The following is a 17,858-nucleotide window of genomic DNA, read 5'->3' as shown; positions in this document are numbered from 1 at the left end:
CATCAATTAAACCTTGAAGTAAATTGTCCTCAAGAATAAGATCTATTTTTCTATAAGAAATATTTACCTCATTTCTGGATACCCTCATATACCTATTGTCTTTGTCTAGTATATCAAACATTCTTTTCGTATAATCCCACGTATCCATTAAAACAACCCCCCACCCTTGTCGGGTTTCGTAATACGTAAATTATCATTGTTACTTAACTCATGTAACAATATATTTTCTTCTTTAGTAAGGTTTTGTTCAAAGATTTTTTGTTTTTTGTATCCTTCCCTAATTAACCCTGTGACACATCTTTCAAAATTTAGTATGTCACTTTGTAAAGGGGGGTTGTAGGTACTAACCTTTTTGAGAGCGTCTGCATTGCATTTATTCACACTCTCCTTAAAAATTTGACGTAAATTCAATTTCCTAGTAAATAGTTTTATATCTAAAAGACTATCTTCGATAGCAGGTCTCTTTACCGGTACGAAGGTAAAACCTTTAATAAAAAGGTTAAAATATTCCTGATTAACCTCTACATCCGTGTAATTGTAAATAAAAAAATTATTCTGGGTATGAATAACAACTTTAGAAGCCCTTTTGGGAACTGCAGTCACTATTTCAAATTCATCTGTTGTATCTAAAGTAATGGACACTGTTGTAGCATTTACTATCTCCTCTCCCTGAAACCCACTCTTTTCTGTGGGGGTACATAGTGATTTCTCGTGACAGCTGCATATGAGGTCTGTTGTTCTAAATTCCGTATCCTCTCGGACCTTCTCAGTCCCTGTTCTCCTAAAGGGATTGTCCTATCGGAATTGCCATCATCACCCAAGTGCTGTTTATATATGGGGTTGTGTTCACCATCAAAACTAATATTGTCTAATACACCAAACTGTGATTCTTCTCTATTGTTGTGATATCCCCCATTCCTAAAACTACTGTGTCCTTTATATCTTTTATTCTCTATGTAATATGCAGTTCCCTGTCTATAATCAATCAAATCTCTCTCTAATTTTTGTGTCTTCCTAAAGTGACTGTTATTTGTAATATTGTCAACTTCTTGCAAAGTTTTAAAATAAACATTTTTGTACTCTGTTATAGAAAACAACAAATCAGCATTAATATCACCATTAAGTCTGTCTATATCATTTTTACAGTCTACCATCAGTTCTTCATTGTTCTTAATCATGGCTTTAAGGATGGCCAGTCCACAATCATTAAGTATATTTACAATGGTTTTAAAAAATTCCGAATCATGATTTGTGTTGTTCAGAAACTTGTTAAGTCTGAGCCCTTTAGGTACTATTTTGTTTTCTGTACATTTTTTTAGGTACCAATTGTCTAGGGCCAAAGTTTTATACTTAGTTAAACGCTGTTTAAGAATCTTACATTTGTCCTTATATGTGGTATTTTTGGTTCGCTTTGGTCCATCTCTGGAGACGAAAGCACCAAAAGAATTGTCAAGCCACTTAGTAAAATCCATGTTCGTATATTGTTGCCAATGGTCCATTTTAGATTTATTTTCCATTCTGTTGGAAGAATTAATACTCGCACCAGCCACACGCTCACGATTATGGTGATTTGGTTCAGTATTGCCGCCAGTACAACTATTTTCCTTGTCGGCGTCTGAGGTCACAGTTTCTGGTTCACCCATGCGTCTTGGTGATCTCTGTGCACAGGGAATCACGTTGGTGGAAAAGACTCCATTGTTGCTAGTTTGAGAATAACTTTGAATAACTTTGATAAGTTCACTAAGAAGCAAACTGTTATCCATTTTCCACGGGGACTCCTCGATACCGGATGAGACACAAAAAAACAACTTGTAACAAAAAAGCGCACCAACTCACAACAAACACAATGTCCAATCCAGTAACAATAAAGGCTCTCCTCCATATAAATAACACAATTCCACCAGGGTACTTCTCCAAGAGTGGTAGTAATCCAAAAAACGAAAGTAGCTGGATAATGTATAATAGTTTATTACCTATATGTATATGCTTTTGGTGTATTACTCTTAAATATTTGTAAACATAAAACATTATATCACCATAATATAATTTTTAAGTTGGTTATTATTGCTCTTCTCTTTGTGTATACTATCAAAATTATTTTTACATGCCTTATAAACATTCCAGAATGGCCAGCCAATAAGGAAACAATTGAACAATTAATTGAATAATTAACTGATTGTATTTAAATGGAGATTTTTATTGTTTCAAACTGATTCTGAGGAAGTCTCCTTGAAGGAGATGAAAGTGCTTAATCAGTTTGTCTGAATTGTGTGTTTTATATAATAAACTATTGTACATTATCCAGCTACTTTCGTTTTTTGGATTACTACCCCTCTTGGAGAAGTACCCTGGTGGAATTGTGTTATTTATACGGAGGAGAGCCTTTATTGTTACTGGATTGGACATTGTGTTTGTTGTGAGTTAGTGCGCTTTTTTGTTACAAGTTGTTTTTTTCATAACATTCCTGTACATGCTTGAATAGTGGGAGAGAAGATAGCATGCAATATGCTGACCACAAAAGATGTACACCCATCCCAAGGCACATGTGGTAGTTTTCTCTGGTCTCCATGGAGGAAATCACACCTGTTTGATATACCCCCCAACTTGGGTTCTCCAGTGCCAGGGCCGCTGGCTGAACCCTGGTTGCCCTGGTCACAGTAATGGTTCCATCCTTCCTTACCATGGATCCAGGCATGTCTGGCAACTTCTTGCAGTATTACTAATATTTTATCAGTGCAAACCGTCATTTTAGTCCTTTCTCTGTAACATGTACCTTAATTTCACAATTTTCAAATTTTAAGGATTTGGATGTAATAACCTTATTATCCAGATGAATGTACACTGTTTACTCTTTCCTATGGCAAGTTTTTAGACCAGCAAATCTATTAAGTTTTGCAATGTGTATATATATATATATATATATATATATATATATATATATATATATATATATTATCTGTATTTATATATGTGTGTGTGTGTGTGTGTGTGGAATTAGATAGTGTTTAACACACAATTTAAGACATTTGACAGATGTCACAGTATGTTAAAAGATATATTGGCAATGCAATATCTGTAAACATGAAAATTCTATACTAAACATATGTCCAACAGAGTCTGACAGTTTTAAGTTCTTGACTATATGCTTTAGATTAGACTGCTTGTCCAAGAACTTATGAACTTTCTGACAGTATGTGAGAGATTTAAAAATAATTTCAAAAGTCTCACTCCAATCATATGACATGTTGTCTCTGTGATGCCAGTTTGTACGTATATAACATTTAATCATTATTGACATAAGGGGCATTCAGAAACATCTGCAATGCTGTGGTGCAGCACTAAACATTAAAGATGTAATGCAATGCAGCTTGATGCTACTTAGCAATGTAGTAGGACGAGCCTAGCACCGGTGTTCGGGGAAAAAGGCTGCATAGTAAATTATAGCAGTCACTTTACACAATTAGTGGTCACATGACTACAGTGACAAGATCAGTAAGGTAGCATGCTGAAGGCTATGTTCATGGGCACACAGGTAATGAAATACCTATAGCTGCAACAGGGCACTGTAAGCAGGCCACAAAGGACCAACGCAGCAAACTGTCACTTCAGTCCATCATGTAAATGGAGATTTCAAAAAGGAGAAGAGCAAGGAGACGAATGCCACAAGACTAACCTTAAAGAAGATAGGTGGGGGGGGGGGCATTTTTTATTTGTGAGACAGGGCTTGTTTTAATATTTTTAAGAAGAAAGATGGAGAGAGTAACACAGTGCTGGTTTGGGCAGGAAAAGGGAATTGGGAAGTTAGCAGTGGACGACAAATATAAACTGCAGATAGAGACAAACAAGGGTGATATGGACAAAAAAGATGTGGGAAACACTGGAGGGACACAGACAAATAGAGAGAGATGCAGCTTGTTAAGACGAAGACAGGATCACAAACAGGTTATGGGAAGTAACGCAGATGGAAGGAGAACACCATGATTGTAGATAGGGTGTGGTACAGAGAGCTTGTTTAACTGGCCAGGGAAGATGCCACCCAGACATCAGTCACTTCCATGGCTGATGTCATAGGCAGACTCTAAGTAGCCAGATGTCCAATGATGTGACTATGTCAGCCACACTAGGATGTGCTCCATGATTCCAAAGCATGAGTCAAGTTCATCATAGCACTTATTTCCTAAGTACTTTACAAGAAACAATAACTTGAAGTGTTTTATGTAATCAATAAAATACACTTTAATGTTTCTACAATTAAATGCTGACTTCCTGAAAGTCAGCATGCTGAAAGGACAAAAAAATGCCTGAAATTCAGATGGCAAAAAAGTAATTTTTAGGTGTTCTTTACTGGTGGAGGGGGTTTAACCCCCACAATGTGGGGTGGTAAGCCCTCCCCCAAACTTATATGTACCAAACTCCACGGTCATACCAACTTGAAGAACAAAGAAATCTCCCAAAACAAGCCAACCATTGCTGGAGCACAATTAGAAATTTCACTGGCAATAACTTCCTTTGGGGAAAACATGTTTGACATTATGCTGTCCATCCTTTTTTTTTTTTTTTTTTTTTTACAGTACTACTGACACTTCAACAATTTTACCTTGATAAAGTGTAGGTAAGCTCCAAATTAACAGCAGTACAATATGCAGTAAGTTTTCTAGAAACAAGTCTTACCAACTGGTAAAACCATTGCTGCAAAAACAGTGACTGGGTATGAACAATATTACATGAATTAAAAAGTCAACGTTGTTGCAAATAATTAATACTGCCTTGACAACTAATAATCTAAACCAATAAGAAATAGCTATTAAGCAATAACAGCAGCAGTTGCAATTCAACACACTTACTCAGCCTGCCTTGCCTTCAGTAAAATAAACCCACACTAAAAACACCCAGTAAAATCGTTAATGTCCATGACAGTGGACAAAAATGATGGGTAATAATAAAATAACAGAAAGATTTCACTTGGGCCATAAATAAATAAATAAACAGATAAATAAAAAAATGCATACATGCATACATACGTAAACAATAGTTGACAAAAATATGCCTAACTATAAAACTAATACATGCTACTAAAAGCTAATATTAATGCAACCTCATAAACTAAGCAGAAATAAATCAGCAACTCTACTCCTCCATAATACTAAAATAGATCTTCAGTAGCATCTTCCTGCAACCTGAGGGAAAATTTGCATAATACCAGTCCTCTGTACAGTTAAACCACTTTACAACATCTGCAAAACTTCAAGGACTGCAGAACACTCAGCTTTCCGGAAACCTTGGCAAAGCTCTTTCTTCAATGCCAGTCAATTGTCCTGATGTTAGCAACATAAACAACAACCCCAGGATGCAGAAACACTCTCCTTTTCATGTCAGCCATATTGTCCTGATGCTAGCTATATAAGCAGCACAAAGCATTACTGGCAACTGGCAACATAAGTTAGAAAACAAAGTTCACAGTACTGCCATGGCTATTCAGCAACAATAAAGCCAAACTCAGGAGGAAGTGTCATAGCAAATATTAATGAAAAAGCAAAACAAAAAACAAATGTAGTTTTCTATGTAGTCTGGCAGCCAGTCACCTCCATTGTTGAGAGATATGTCTAGCAGCTGCATCTGATGCTGATTGTCCAAGGAGGACTCCTTTGGGTACTGTCTGAAGAGGAGCATCCTTACCCCTTCCTGAGAAATGGACAGAGGCTACCAGCAAGTTCTCCAGGTCACCTTCAACACGGTAGCCTTTATCTTCCTGATGAGTAGCAAGGCTGGTAACTGCTATTGTCTCAGCACCAGGCACTTTGGCTGGAGCAGACCCAGATGGCTGTTGCCATTTCACTTCCTGCACCACAGCAGCTGGACGTATAGAAGAGAGACAGAGAAACAGAAAGAGAATAAATGGATCACATTAGTGCATAGGGTCATAGGATCATAGGGAGCACAACGCATCTGAGTCTTGTGGTCATGTATGCTTTGTCAGTACCTGTCCTTAAACCATGCCTCCTTTTTCAAGTTGAGCTAAGCCAGTTGAACCAGGGGTGAATTTGTGCATATCCATTCAATCATGCAGTTCATAATAAAAGGAAAATAATCATTACACTTCTTGATTTGCAGTGGAGTTCATTATTGTGGTGTAGAAGGCACTGCATAATGAACCTGTCTCTCCACAGTGCTTTGTTTATTTGCGATGAAATTTTAGATCTCTGGTTCTGATATATTTAGTACTATTTGATTTGTAGAGATCCAGCACCACTTGGTCCCTAATGACACAAGGCATACATCTTTCCTTAGGAGTCTATAGAGTACTGAATAAAGTGGCAGTGGTTACACTTTTTTTATGGAAGCTTAGGGTTGTTAAGCCAGTGATTTTCTTAGTTAAGAACCTCTGTTTTTTTCCCCTAGTTGTTTGGTCTGTCTAATGAGGTGGAGCCAAATGGAGGCACTTTATACAGTAAATGGCCTAATCAATGCTGACTGTAAAGGGACAATGACCTTTTTAGATCTGGTTGATATTTTTTTTCCACTTAGCTGTGCTGAGTAGAAGGACTTTCTGACTAATGTTTGTTATTGACCAAATGTGACAGTATTGTGTTCTTTAGCATTTAACTTGACTCCATTTTTAATACAAATTTGAGTTCTTGCAGAAGGACTTGGGCATTAGAAGGGGACTTGTCAATGTCTCCCAGTTAACCAGAGGTCTTGGCTCATAGCCTGGAGATCAGAAAAGTAAATGTTGAACAAAAAAGGTCCCAGCACTAACATGTTCAGATACCACTGGTCACCTTCAGACTATCTGTTAAGGCACCTGCTGCCCATACCATTTTGATTCTGTCTTTTATCCAGTTTACTTTCCATCTTACCACATAAGGATCTATTTCTAATGCATTAAGCTTACCAAGTAAGGTAATATGGGGGATGTTGTCCAACACCTTAGCCATGTCAGGGTACTGTTTGTCAACAGCCTGTGTTACTATTTTAAAAAAGTTAAACAGATCATTAGGCAGGCTCTACCCTTGACAAAGTCAAACTGCTGTGTGTCTAGTGTGATAAGATTTTTAATATCAAAATTAATTAAGACAATTGTAATATGTTCTATAACTTTGTAGATAAGCTCATCAGATTGATGGGCCTGTAACTCCAAGGATCAATGGCGGGGCCACTTCAGATGCTACGTTCATAGTCTGCATAAGAAGATCTAATAGCAATTTATTCTTTTCATCAATTTTCTGTTGTTGACCTTGATGGTCTTTTGATCTGCTGTATAGTTCAAGGAGTGCTTTTTTTTTCTTTTATGGTACAGTTTATTTATGTTGGTGGACAACTGTTTTTTTTAGAAATGTTCTGTTATATTTAGATCTGCTTGGTACTGCTAGCTGTATACACCTATCTAAGTGGGCACAGAACTCGTAAAGCTACCAGCCAAGGCAAAATTTGGTATGATACTGTTATAAGTGAATTTTAAAACATTATCATAGAATTTCATGAGATTAGTATAATTGAAATCCTTGAATTTTCACATATTAGTTTCATGAGTTTAGATATCTAGAAGATGAAAAAAAATAGTTGATGATCCAACTTAGGTGGGATAAAGTGATACTACAGGAATAGCACATGAAGAAGGTATATTCATAATGACGAGGTCAGAAGTATTATGGCCTGTGATATGGTTTAGGGAGTTTTTGTTTAGTAAATCTAGGAACTTTTGGGCATATTCCATATTGGAGTTATAGGTACTCCAGTTTATTGAGGGGTAGTTGAAGTCTCCCAAAATAGAAGCATCCTTGTTTATAGGGAGTTCATCAAGTAGCTTTAGAAACCTCACATAATTTTTAGAGGACAGAGAAAGTGTCCTGTAAGAGGTTATAGCTGATAGTTTGTCTTGTTTTGTGTGATTTGGGGTTCAGTGAGTTCATTTTGGGTCTCCAGGAATCTGTCTTGAGGTAATATGGTCCCTAACTAATATGCAGATACCACCACAGTTGTTACATGATCAGAATGAATGGTAGGCTTGGGATATACTTTTATGAGGTGCAAGGCAAAACCAGTGGTCTGTGGCTGACCAAGTTTGCAGATGACTGCAAGCTGGGCACTGTCTTAAAATTCCCCTAGTGATGTGAACATCCTCCAAGAGGGTCTTACCCAAACTAATGACTGGTGCCGGAAGCATGGCCTCAAACTGAATGCCAAGAAATGCATCATTATCCCCTTTAGGGAAAATGGCATCCCCACTTATTATCACATTAATAACAATGTACTAAGCACACAATCAATTGTGAGGGATTTGGACACCCAAGTTGATAGCAGCCTGACTTTCGACCACCACATTGCCTCCATTGTACAAAAGGCTTTCTACATGCCCCACCTCATAAACAAGGGTATTTCATCCAGGAACAAGGAGGTCATAACATCTCTGTAATCATCCCTTATCAGACCCATTATTGAGTACAATGCCCCCTTCGGCATGTACCTTGCCAAGCACATGCAGCAGCTGGAGAGACCACAGAGGTTCCCGACCAGGAAAATCCAGGATCTCAAACACCTGTCCTATACAGATAGGCTAAAAGCCCTGTCCCTCTACTCAGTCTCATACAGACTGCTCAGAGGTGACCTGTGAGGCCATCTCAGACCTAGCCTTGATGGAGTTGCTGCATATCTGTAAGTCAAACTCCACTCATGCAACCCGCATGCAAGGTCTTAACCTTGTCTGTGACATTAATAGAACTTGTTGGTAGGATAGATTTGTGTCCCAAAGTCTCCCCCATCTGTGGAATAGACCCCCTCTCCATGTCAAGCAGAGTACCTCTCTAGCCCTCTTGAAGAGGACCCTGGACGACTGGTTGGGAAACAGAAAATACACCCCTGGTATCCCACCTGTGTCCCTGCCCACAGGTGCTGACTTTGAGGGAACGTGGGTGAAATTCTTGGCTAGGCTTATAAGGCCCTCTGGGCCAATAGCATAATATCATCCTATAAACCTATGAAAGTCTATGTCATTGGCTACTGTAAGAGAAATATGTGACCCAGATAGCAAGGAACCTCAGTAGCCAGAAAACAATAACAAAAATTTGTATACAGTTCTTACTGTAAAATGTTGGCACATTTTCCTTAACCTTTTGCCTGAAGCCAGCACCTGAAGAGATGTTGGCCATGCTACAGGTCTTCATGAGGAGCAAAACTGTAGCCCTGTACACAAGAATGCATGTTGATGAGCACTGTCTGGGTGTACTAACACAATGAACTGTGGCAGTGATTCAGAGCTGATCTCATTAAAATACCAAATTATCACAATTATCACACTACATTAGCTATTGTAGCATGATAAAAAGCGTGGTCATCATATTGAGAGAGACAGCATTAAGATGAGCAAGTCAGGAAAATTAATATAGTAGGAAAGACTTTGTGTTGCTAAATAGGAATAGTGAAAGAAAATAAGACAACTGGTAATGCACCTCTGCACTGCACTGATCACCCATAGTATAGTTAGTAGATTAGGACAGGGCTGTGACAAGTAACTGTCCAGCTGGGAAGGTATTACCATGACAGAGAACATAGCACATGGATATGACAATTGAACATCCCATGAGGAAATCACACCATGGCCTATGCATACAGACTGCAGAACTTGCTGCAGAGGAAGCAATGTTTCCTGTATATAGGTCAAGGCATGACTAAGCACAGAGAGAGAGAGGGGAGAGAGGCACAGGAAATGCACAGCAACTGGCCATCAGCACAGCGTTTCAAGATAAGGTATGCAGTGGTAACATCCCTTTTGTTATTGTCAGTATGGGGCAGGGTAGGAATCGACACATCACCATAGTAGACAATTATTTGGCAAAAAATGGAGGGAAGGACCCAGTACTGAGACATAATGGCGAACCAAGGGCAATCATACAAACACATAGGCATACACAGACACAGAGAATCACATACACACACACACACACACACACACACACACACACACACACACACACACACACACACACACACACACACTCACACTCACTGACATGTGTAACTCCACACATGTGCTAGTCTTGTCAGGGGCCCAAGAGAATGGTAATGGCTGTAAAAGCTCCTCACTACCAAGGTGGAGGTATTACTGTAGGCCTATGTACATATGACATGCATTTTGGGAAAAAAGTAACTTGACAAGACTTTCTAGGGTTAAGTCTAGTAGGAAATGGTGCATGACAAGAGTGCTGCGAGCACCCATAATAGGACACTAGTACAGGTGTATCACAAGGTCATCAATATAATACTGCATTCCTAGAACAAGACAAAAGACATTTCTAAGGACAGGTTCAACATAGGAGGTGGTCAGATCACCAACACAGAAGCATCTCACAGAGATGAAAAAGTTCCTGTTAACCTTGCTGGTAGCAGATGAGTGAACCTGGCAGTAGTTTGAAAGTTGGAGCTGTGCTGCCGTCAGCTGCTCAAGAGTGTGTAAGGGATACACCAGGTTACCAATAGTAGCTACATTTCAAGTTGTATAGAGAGGTGCATGGGAGAAAGAGTTACTCAGAAGAATACCTGTGCAGATCTGTTCCCCAGGTTTATCCAGGATGCAAATGTGGCAGTGTGCACCACAATGTATATATGTATGTGCCCATTTGCTGTTCTTGTAAATGGCTTATACCAGTCTGTGTGCTGAGAGATGGGTGGCTTGGTGGTTCAGGGCATGTGCTCCAGCACTGCCATATGTACATTATCTTCACAGGTTGTACTGGTGGAACGTCCAGCAAAATGGGATGGAACATGCCTGAGGTTAGCAGGTCACCAGTGGCTGACAGTGATGGTAACATACACATAACACAGTCAGATAACACAGCGACACATAAAGCAACACTAACAATGGAGGACATGCATCCATTGCACTGAAAATTATATGACTATAGAGGGGCAGGCTGAATCTAGATATCCTGTCAGTGTGAGTTCCATCTAGACTACACAGGAGTCACAATCATAAAGGTATTTATCAGCTGTGCTGCCTCTGATTGCAAGCATCCACTGCAGGAGACAGGCTTATTGGTGGCCATCACTGCCATGACTCCATGTCTTTCCCTCACTTGGGTACCACACTTTGTCTCAGTCAGTGGAAGTGCAGGTCAGTTACAGACAGCTGTTTCACACACACATGTAGCTGTTTCACACACAGATGGCAGAGATGCTGAGCATGCTCTTGACTTCCCTAAGGATGTGCTTCTGCTGTATGGACTGTGTGATGACCTGCATTGCATGCAGAGTGAAGTGACATAGTATATAGAGTCCTAGAACAAACTCTCTTGCTGAAGTCTTGTAGTCTACATGGCATCCTCTGGTGTGTCCATGAGGGTTATGGCAAATGCCTTCTGTTGCACCTCTGTAGGCCATACCAGCTGTGTCCAAGCAAGAGTCTGAGTGTGTGGTGGATAGCCACAGAGCATGGTTGTGCAGATGGCACACATTGTTCCACAGCTTGTACTACTGTCGCCCCTGGCCACAGTGGCCAATACACCTGGGCATGGCTAGTATCATGGCTATGGCCTAAGGTGTTTCTCAAGCTCCACCAGTGGGATACCTCACCAGGCTGGTCACTTTGGGTCCTGCTGTTCTTCACTACCCCAATTTCCTGTTGGCCATCCGAGTGCCATGCCTAGCCTTAGCCATCCTTGGGGTCATGAATGAAATCTATGCATTGACTTCAAACATAGGGAGCCACAACACGGTTAGCTCTCTTACATGGTTATGAAGTGCTACATCATCTGTCCTTGGGACTGCAGGACCACATGGCGCACTTGCTAATGTTCATGACATGGAAGCTGCAGCTCAACACTGGAGGATATAATCCCACCAAATTCTACATGCTTAGGTTGCTTCTGCATTAGCCTCTCATGACCCTTACTGCTATGATAGCATTGTTGTCATCTGTTGATGTGCTCCACCCCATCTCTGCAAATAATGACTGTGCCCCACCCACTCATCAGGCCAGTGTAAGTAAGATGATGTCTTATTCACATTGTGGCCAGTTGATGCTCTGTAATGCATATTCTGGGTGTGTTAATGTATGAATCAGTTTTGCTCTGTGTTGTCATTGTCTTTGCCCATATTTGTGGACCAGGTACCACCTCTTTTCCACAGAGTATTGCTCCCATGTCTGCCTTGCATGAGGTACCACTTCAGCAAGTTCCTCTTACTGCTCTGTGCCCAACTCCTTCCATTTTGGTGCAACAGGTTTTTCAGACAGTACTTCAATGTTATGAAGTTGTAGCTGCTTCACTACTGCCATACTGTCTAACATAGTACACCTCATGAAAAACTGACTGCAAGTGTTAGGTGTGTACTGCAGTGTACCACTGAATATACCTGAGCAGTGAAACTGTGCATTTAGGCATTGAAAGATGCATTAAGCAATATTTTAGGCCTGTGAAGCCAGTGTTCAGATGGGGGTCATCATTTGCAGTTCCAAGTTATATCCTGTCCTGCATCACCTGCAACACACAACAGTGGGAACCATTATGCATGTCTTGCTGCCTACTTCAGTAAGCATTGCATATTATGGAATATATGTCCAGCAGTTGGTGCATCTATCAACTATATGACCCTAGGGAAAGTCACCCTGCAAGAAATAGTGGTAAAGGTCATACCTGTGCCAGATGTGGGAATCATTGAAACTGTCTATCCGGTGCACAGGCACATTGTATATAATACCCTGTGATTTGCATACCACCTTGTAGTTGATGGAAGCCATTCCTGTTGATATACTAGATGCAACATGGAGTAGATGGGACCTTGATGGCAAAATAGGTGCAATCAGTGTCTCCCCAGGACCTCAGGGGAAATGAGCAATGTTGAGGAATACTTGCATTGTGATGGTTGGGAAACCATATATGCTGTTCCACATGGCAGAGAGAATGCCATGTTGTTGCAGCATCACATCAAGAAAACGGAGAAGGATTTAAAAGTCTGATGCCCTTTGAAACTGCTAACATGTACACTGTCAGATGTTGAAAAGTCCCTGCAGCAAGGATGGTTTATATCACACCAACATCTGTTATGCATACAGTGATACTGCTCAACATCATGGGCAGTGGTTCCAAGAGCAGCCATTATCACATGCTGCACAGCTAAAGCTGCTGCTCTTCCTAGCATGATAGAACAAGTGAAGCTCCAGTACACCAAAAAATCCTGGTGTTTAGAATAGATGAGCACTACAGCTCTAGGTGTGAATTTATGAGTATCTGTATCACTACCAGGCATGATTTTGTCATTTGCATATGTGGTTATTCTCATTAGCATGATGCCACTCATTTACATACCACAAGTACTGCAATATTTTTCCTGTGGCAGTGTCACATTACGTGTGCGTCTACATCAGTCCTTCCCTGCTTGTCACTGCTCATGATGCTATTTCTTGTGAAGTGATGCAGTATTTTTTTCTGAATACTCCTAAGATGATAATAATGATAACTGTGCACTGAGACATGAGGCTTATTGTTTAACAGAAAGGTAACCCACAATTGGTATGAGTTGAAAAAGCTCAGCTTCAAAGGATATCAGTAATTTTGCTCAGTACAGTTAATCTGAGTAGGTAAGTTTGAAATCTGCAAATTCAGCAGTGCTGAAATTTCATAAGAGAGAATGCCATGTTGTGTGAGACTAGTTTAGCTGAAGTGTTATAACAGTTATGACTGATTTGTTTAAACTTTTGCAATATGTTATGTAGAACCTAGTGGGATTCACCCCAGGTGACGTTACACAGTTCTGGTACTAAATGTGATTCTTGAATCATTATATCTGCCGAATGCAAATAAATGCACTCACCTTTCCATTACCTAATGAATACTTCTATATTTTTTCAGGATCTCATAGTCTGAAGTTCATGATTGTGATAAACAAAGGTGCTCTGCGTATTCCAAGCTACATTAATTATTGGATGCTAGATGAATCACCTGTATTAAAGTATGACACTGACCAGAAGAAGGTGATCTTTCTAAAGGAATATCTGAATGGAACTCTTCAGGATGACCACTGGCAAAGCATATTTTTCAGAGTAATCAGATTTTATAACATGTATAATAATATTTTTGCGGAGGTGATGGTGAACACAAACAGGACGCAAGGTAATAAAGAAACTAAATCATAAAAAAGATCATCTTACTGGTTTTAACACCTCAGTACATTTTTGCTTCAGTTTTTTTTTTAACAGTGTGTTTCCTGTTTCTGAAAATGCAAGCAAACTTAGCAACATCAGTGCCACGCAGAGTATGATGACATTTTGCTTTACTGGTTATCCTAAAACAATAAAAATGTAGTGTTACAGGTGGTGTTCATGCCACAGTACTCTTAGTTGGCCTGATAAATATTTCAAGCTCGTGCAAAAAAAACATGTCAAAAGATGATGGCAAGGCAGATCGAGAGTCCTAATTTCTCTAAACAACACATTTATTTACCTGTATAATAAAATACATAAAATGCAGCAAAAATGTTCCATTATGTTTCTAGTGATAAGTTCTTTGGTATTTTGAACCAAAGTTGATAACATTTTAGGTCTGCACAACTTGATTGGTTGAACAGTTACTATAGTTATTTAATTGGAAAGTTGCTTTGGGTGGGTTTTGATGCCCATGGAAGGGTATGAAGTCTAAAAGCTTGCATTTTTTCCTGTCTTGTATTTAATTTTCTATACAGGTGTATGCTTTTTTGGTAATGTGTGGATTCTTTGTGTGCCCTGTCATCAGAGTTTGGAACCATTTTGTGGATGAGTTTTAATTTTTCTTCTTTTTTTAGATTGCAACTTGCTCCCTGTGGTAGGGATATTTTGCAGTTTTTGAGGCCTGAAAAACATTATTATTACTGGAAAACAGCAGGCATAGAAAGTTAAAACACACACACACATGCATAAACACATGCACCATATATGGGCGTATTAGTAATTACTGGTTGTGCGTCAGGGCTGGTAACTCGGCATGTAAAACTCAACTACCAATCATTAGCGGACCGGAGTTCCACTGTGGCGACCCCTAACCGGGAAAAGCCGAAAAGACACAACAAAGTAATTACTGGTGTACAGAAATATCCAAATTCATTGTGTCTATACCTGCACACATTGATAGCACACTTACCTGACTGATCAAAAAAAAAAAAAAAAAAAAAAAGGGAAACAGTCTCCTTCGTGACTGGTGAAAAAAAAAAAAAACAGATCACAGACTTTCCAATGCCCTTTGTCTAAACAGTAGTGTTGTTGGGGAAAGGTTAGTAATGCAGTGTGTAGCCTTGTAGTTAGGTGTAGAGATAGAGATAGTGGAAGCACATATAAACAAGATGGACAGGTCTCCCTGTACCACCTTACACATATGTGCTAATGCTAACCTTATCCATGCTGCTAGCCTCAGCCCTAAGCAATATGTTTAAAAAAACTTTCCATAATATTGCCATCAAACAAGACACATGGACTCAGTGCACATACAACACCAAACTTGCACAACACCAATTCTATCCCCTTCCCTACCTCTTAATCTAACTCTAACCCATGAACATTCACACATACACTGTCACCACCAGTTTTTGCTACCGCATGTAATTCCTTCACTAAAAGCATTTTCACCATTGTTCTTTCAATAACTCCTGCATTTAGCAACCAATATATCTGATGATCTGTGACAACAAAATCAGCTGTCAACATCTTTTTCATTTATTCTAAAGAATCAAGCTTAGCTGTACACTAATCCATTGCATTCCTGCCTTCACGGTCCCTTAGGAGGACAATAATGTCTGAAACAAAAAGATATAATCCTCAACTCCATGGTGCCTGGAGCTGGCCATCAGTAGAGTTCCTGGTCAGATGTGAAGCCCTTAGCTTGGTGCTGTTCAGTTGGAGTTTGCAGAAGTGAAATCTCTGTTATTTGCACGTGTCCCTAACAGCTGTTAAGAGTATTCTGCCGTCTTATGGACCACAGGTAAGGTGTTTGATAGGATACCCCCTATGGATTCTTTTATGTGAGGAAAAATGGAGATAAACTTAAACTATAACCTGTACAACCAGGCATAATAAACATAGTAATAGAGAAAGCATCCTAGACTGGATACTTATAAACAGAGTTGAACACAACTATAAAACAGGAACCCTGCCTGATGATGTTAGTGATCACTCTTTAACCTTCATAACTAGGGAAAAGACTGATTGTACTATACCCCATATTACAAGGAAAGTACGCTCCATCAAAAATTTTAATCCTGACCTATTTCAGACAGAACTTGGTTCATGTAATTGGAATGCCTTAAAAATACTTCCTCTTGAAAATGCAGTTATCCACTTTAATACAACTTTTTTATCTATTCTTGATAAATATGCTCCTGAACGTAGCATTAGAATTAAATCCAATTCAGCCCCCTGGCTCTCCCATGAAACAAAAAAACTTATTCTTACTAGAAATAAAGTCTGGGCCTCATGGAGATCCCACAGAAACAACCCTGACCTTCTACACTTCCGTCAGCTTAGAAATTTAACTAAAAAGGCAGTAATAACTGACAAAAGAAATTCTACCTTGAACTACAGCAAAAACACCTAAATAATTCTAAACTCTTTTGGTCCTCAATCAATAAGCTCCTCTCCCCAGGAACCTCTAAAACACCTTCCCCAATCAATGCTGACCCTGTTTCCCCCCAACAAACTGCAGATGCTTTCAACTATTTCTTCACTGATACTATACAAGCTCTAGCTAAACAGCTAAATGCTAACAACTTCTGCCTACCTAGCAACATAACTAACACCTCCTCTAAATTCTCACTACAACCTATCTCTACAACGTTCATTTATAGACTCCTTCTTAAACTAAAACCTTGCACCCCCTCTGCTGACAAGCTCCCTTCACTATTTCTACAAAAGGCTGCCAAAGTTATCGCTTATCCTATATCTATTCTCATAAATAGGACCATCAAAGAAGAAATCATCCCTGATATCTGGAAAGCATCTCATATCATCCCACTTCATAAAGGTGGAAATTCCAATGACTATTCAAATTATAGACCAATTGCTCTCCTCTCACCCTTGGCAAAAATTCTAGAAAAATGTATTCATCATCAACTTGTACAATATCTGTCTCTACACAATATTATAGCAGACTGTCAACACGGTTTTAGGCCATATCACAGTACTACTACTGCCTTGCTCTCCTTTGTAGACACCATTAATCAGAACCGTAATAACAACTTACTCTCTTCTGCCCTCTTCATTGACCTCTCTAAAGCATTTGATATGGTGAACCACACTTTATTACTTAAGACTCTTGAATCACTCTCTTCGATTCCTCAGCCATTACATGGTTCAATTCCTATCTCACAAATAGAAAACAGGCAGTTCTATGGGATAACCATATTTCCTCTTACCTGCCTGTTTCCATTGGAGTTCCTCAAGGCTCTATCCTTGGCCCACTTCTTTTTTCCCTCTTCATTAATGATCTGCAAACAACAATCCCTCAAGCTACATGTATTCAATATGCTGATGATTCTACACTCATCTGCTCAGCATCTTCTACTTCAGAACTAATCTCACATACCCAAAATGTCTTTAATACTGTAGAAACATGGTTCTCTAGTCGTCTCCTCTTACTAAATGCCAAAAAAACTAAACTTCTTCTCTTTACCCCCACTTCCAGGTCCTCACCCTTAAACTTTAATATCTCCTCTAACAGTGCTACTGTCATCTCACCTGACACTACAACTAAACTGTTAGGTATTACCATTGATAATAATCTCTTTTGACCAACACATTAACAATTCCATAAAACTAGTCAACAGAAAAATAGGAACTTTGTATCGAATTAGACCATTTCTTACATCAGCTACTAGAACTAAGATCGCTCGTTCCCATCTTATGT

General features: G+C 39.4%; 1 protein-coding gene across 1 annotated transcript in view; it reads left to right on the top strand.

Moving 5' to 3' along the window:
• Positions 1-13,843: 13,843 nt before the first annotated feature.
• The window catches only part of LOC122797608 (major histocompatibility complex class I-related gene protein-like), a 529,522-nt gene continuing 525,507 nt past the window's right edge, over positions 13,844-17,858 (top strand). The window contains exon 1 of the mRNA XM_044066170.1: positions 13,844-14,102. Coding sequence (XP_043922105.1) covers positions 13,862-14,102 — 241 coding nt within the window. The 5' untranslated portion in view covers positions 13,844-13,861. The remainder of the gene's footprint in view (positions 14,103-17,858) is intronic.

This window comes from Protopterus annectens, chromosome 1.part0 (genome assembly GCF_019279795.1).
Source record: "Protopterus annectens isolate FY-2018-M chromosome 1.part0, PAN1.0, whole genome shotgun sequence".
Lineage (NCBI taxonomy): Eukaryota > Metazoa > Chordata > Ceratodontiformes > Protopteridae > Protopterus > Protopterus annectens.
This window is presented reverse-complemented; position numbering and strand designations above follow the sequence as displayed.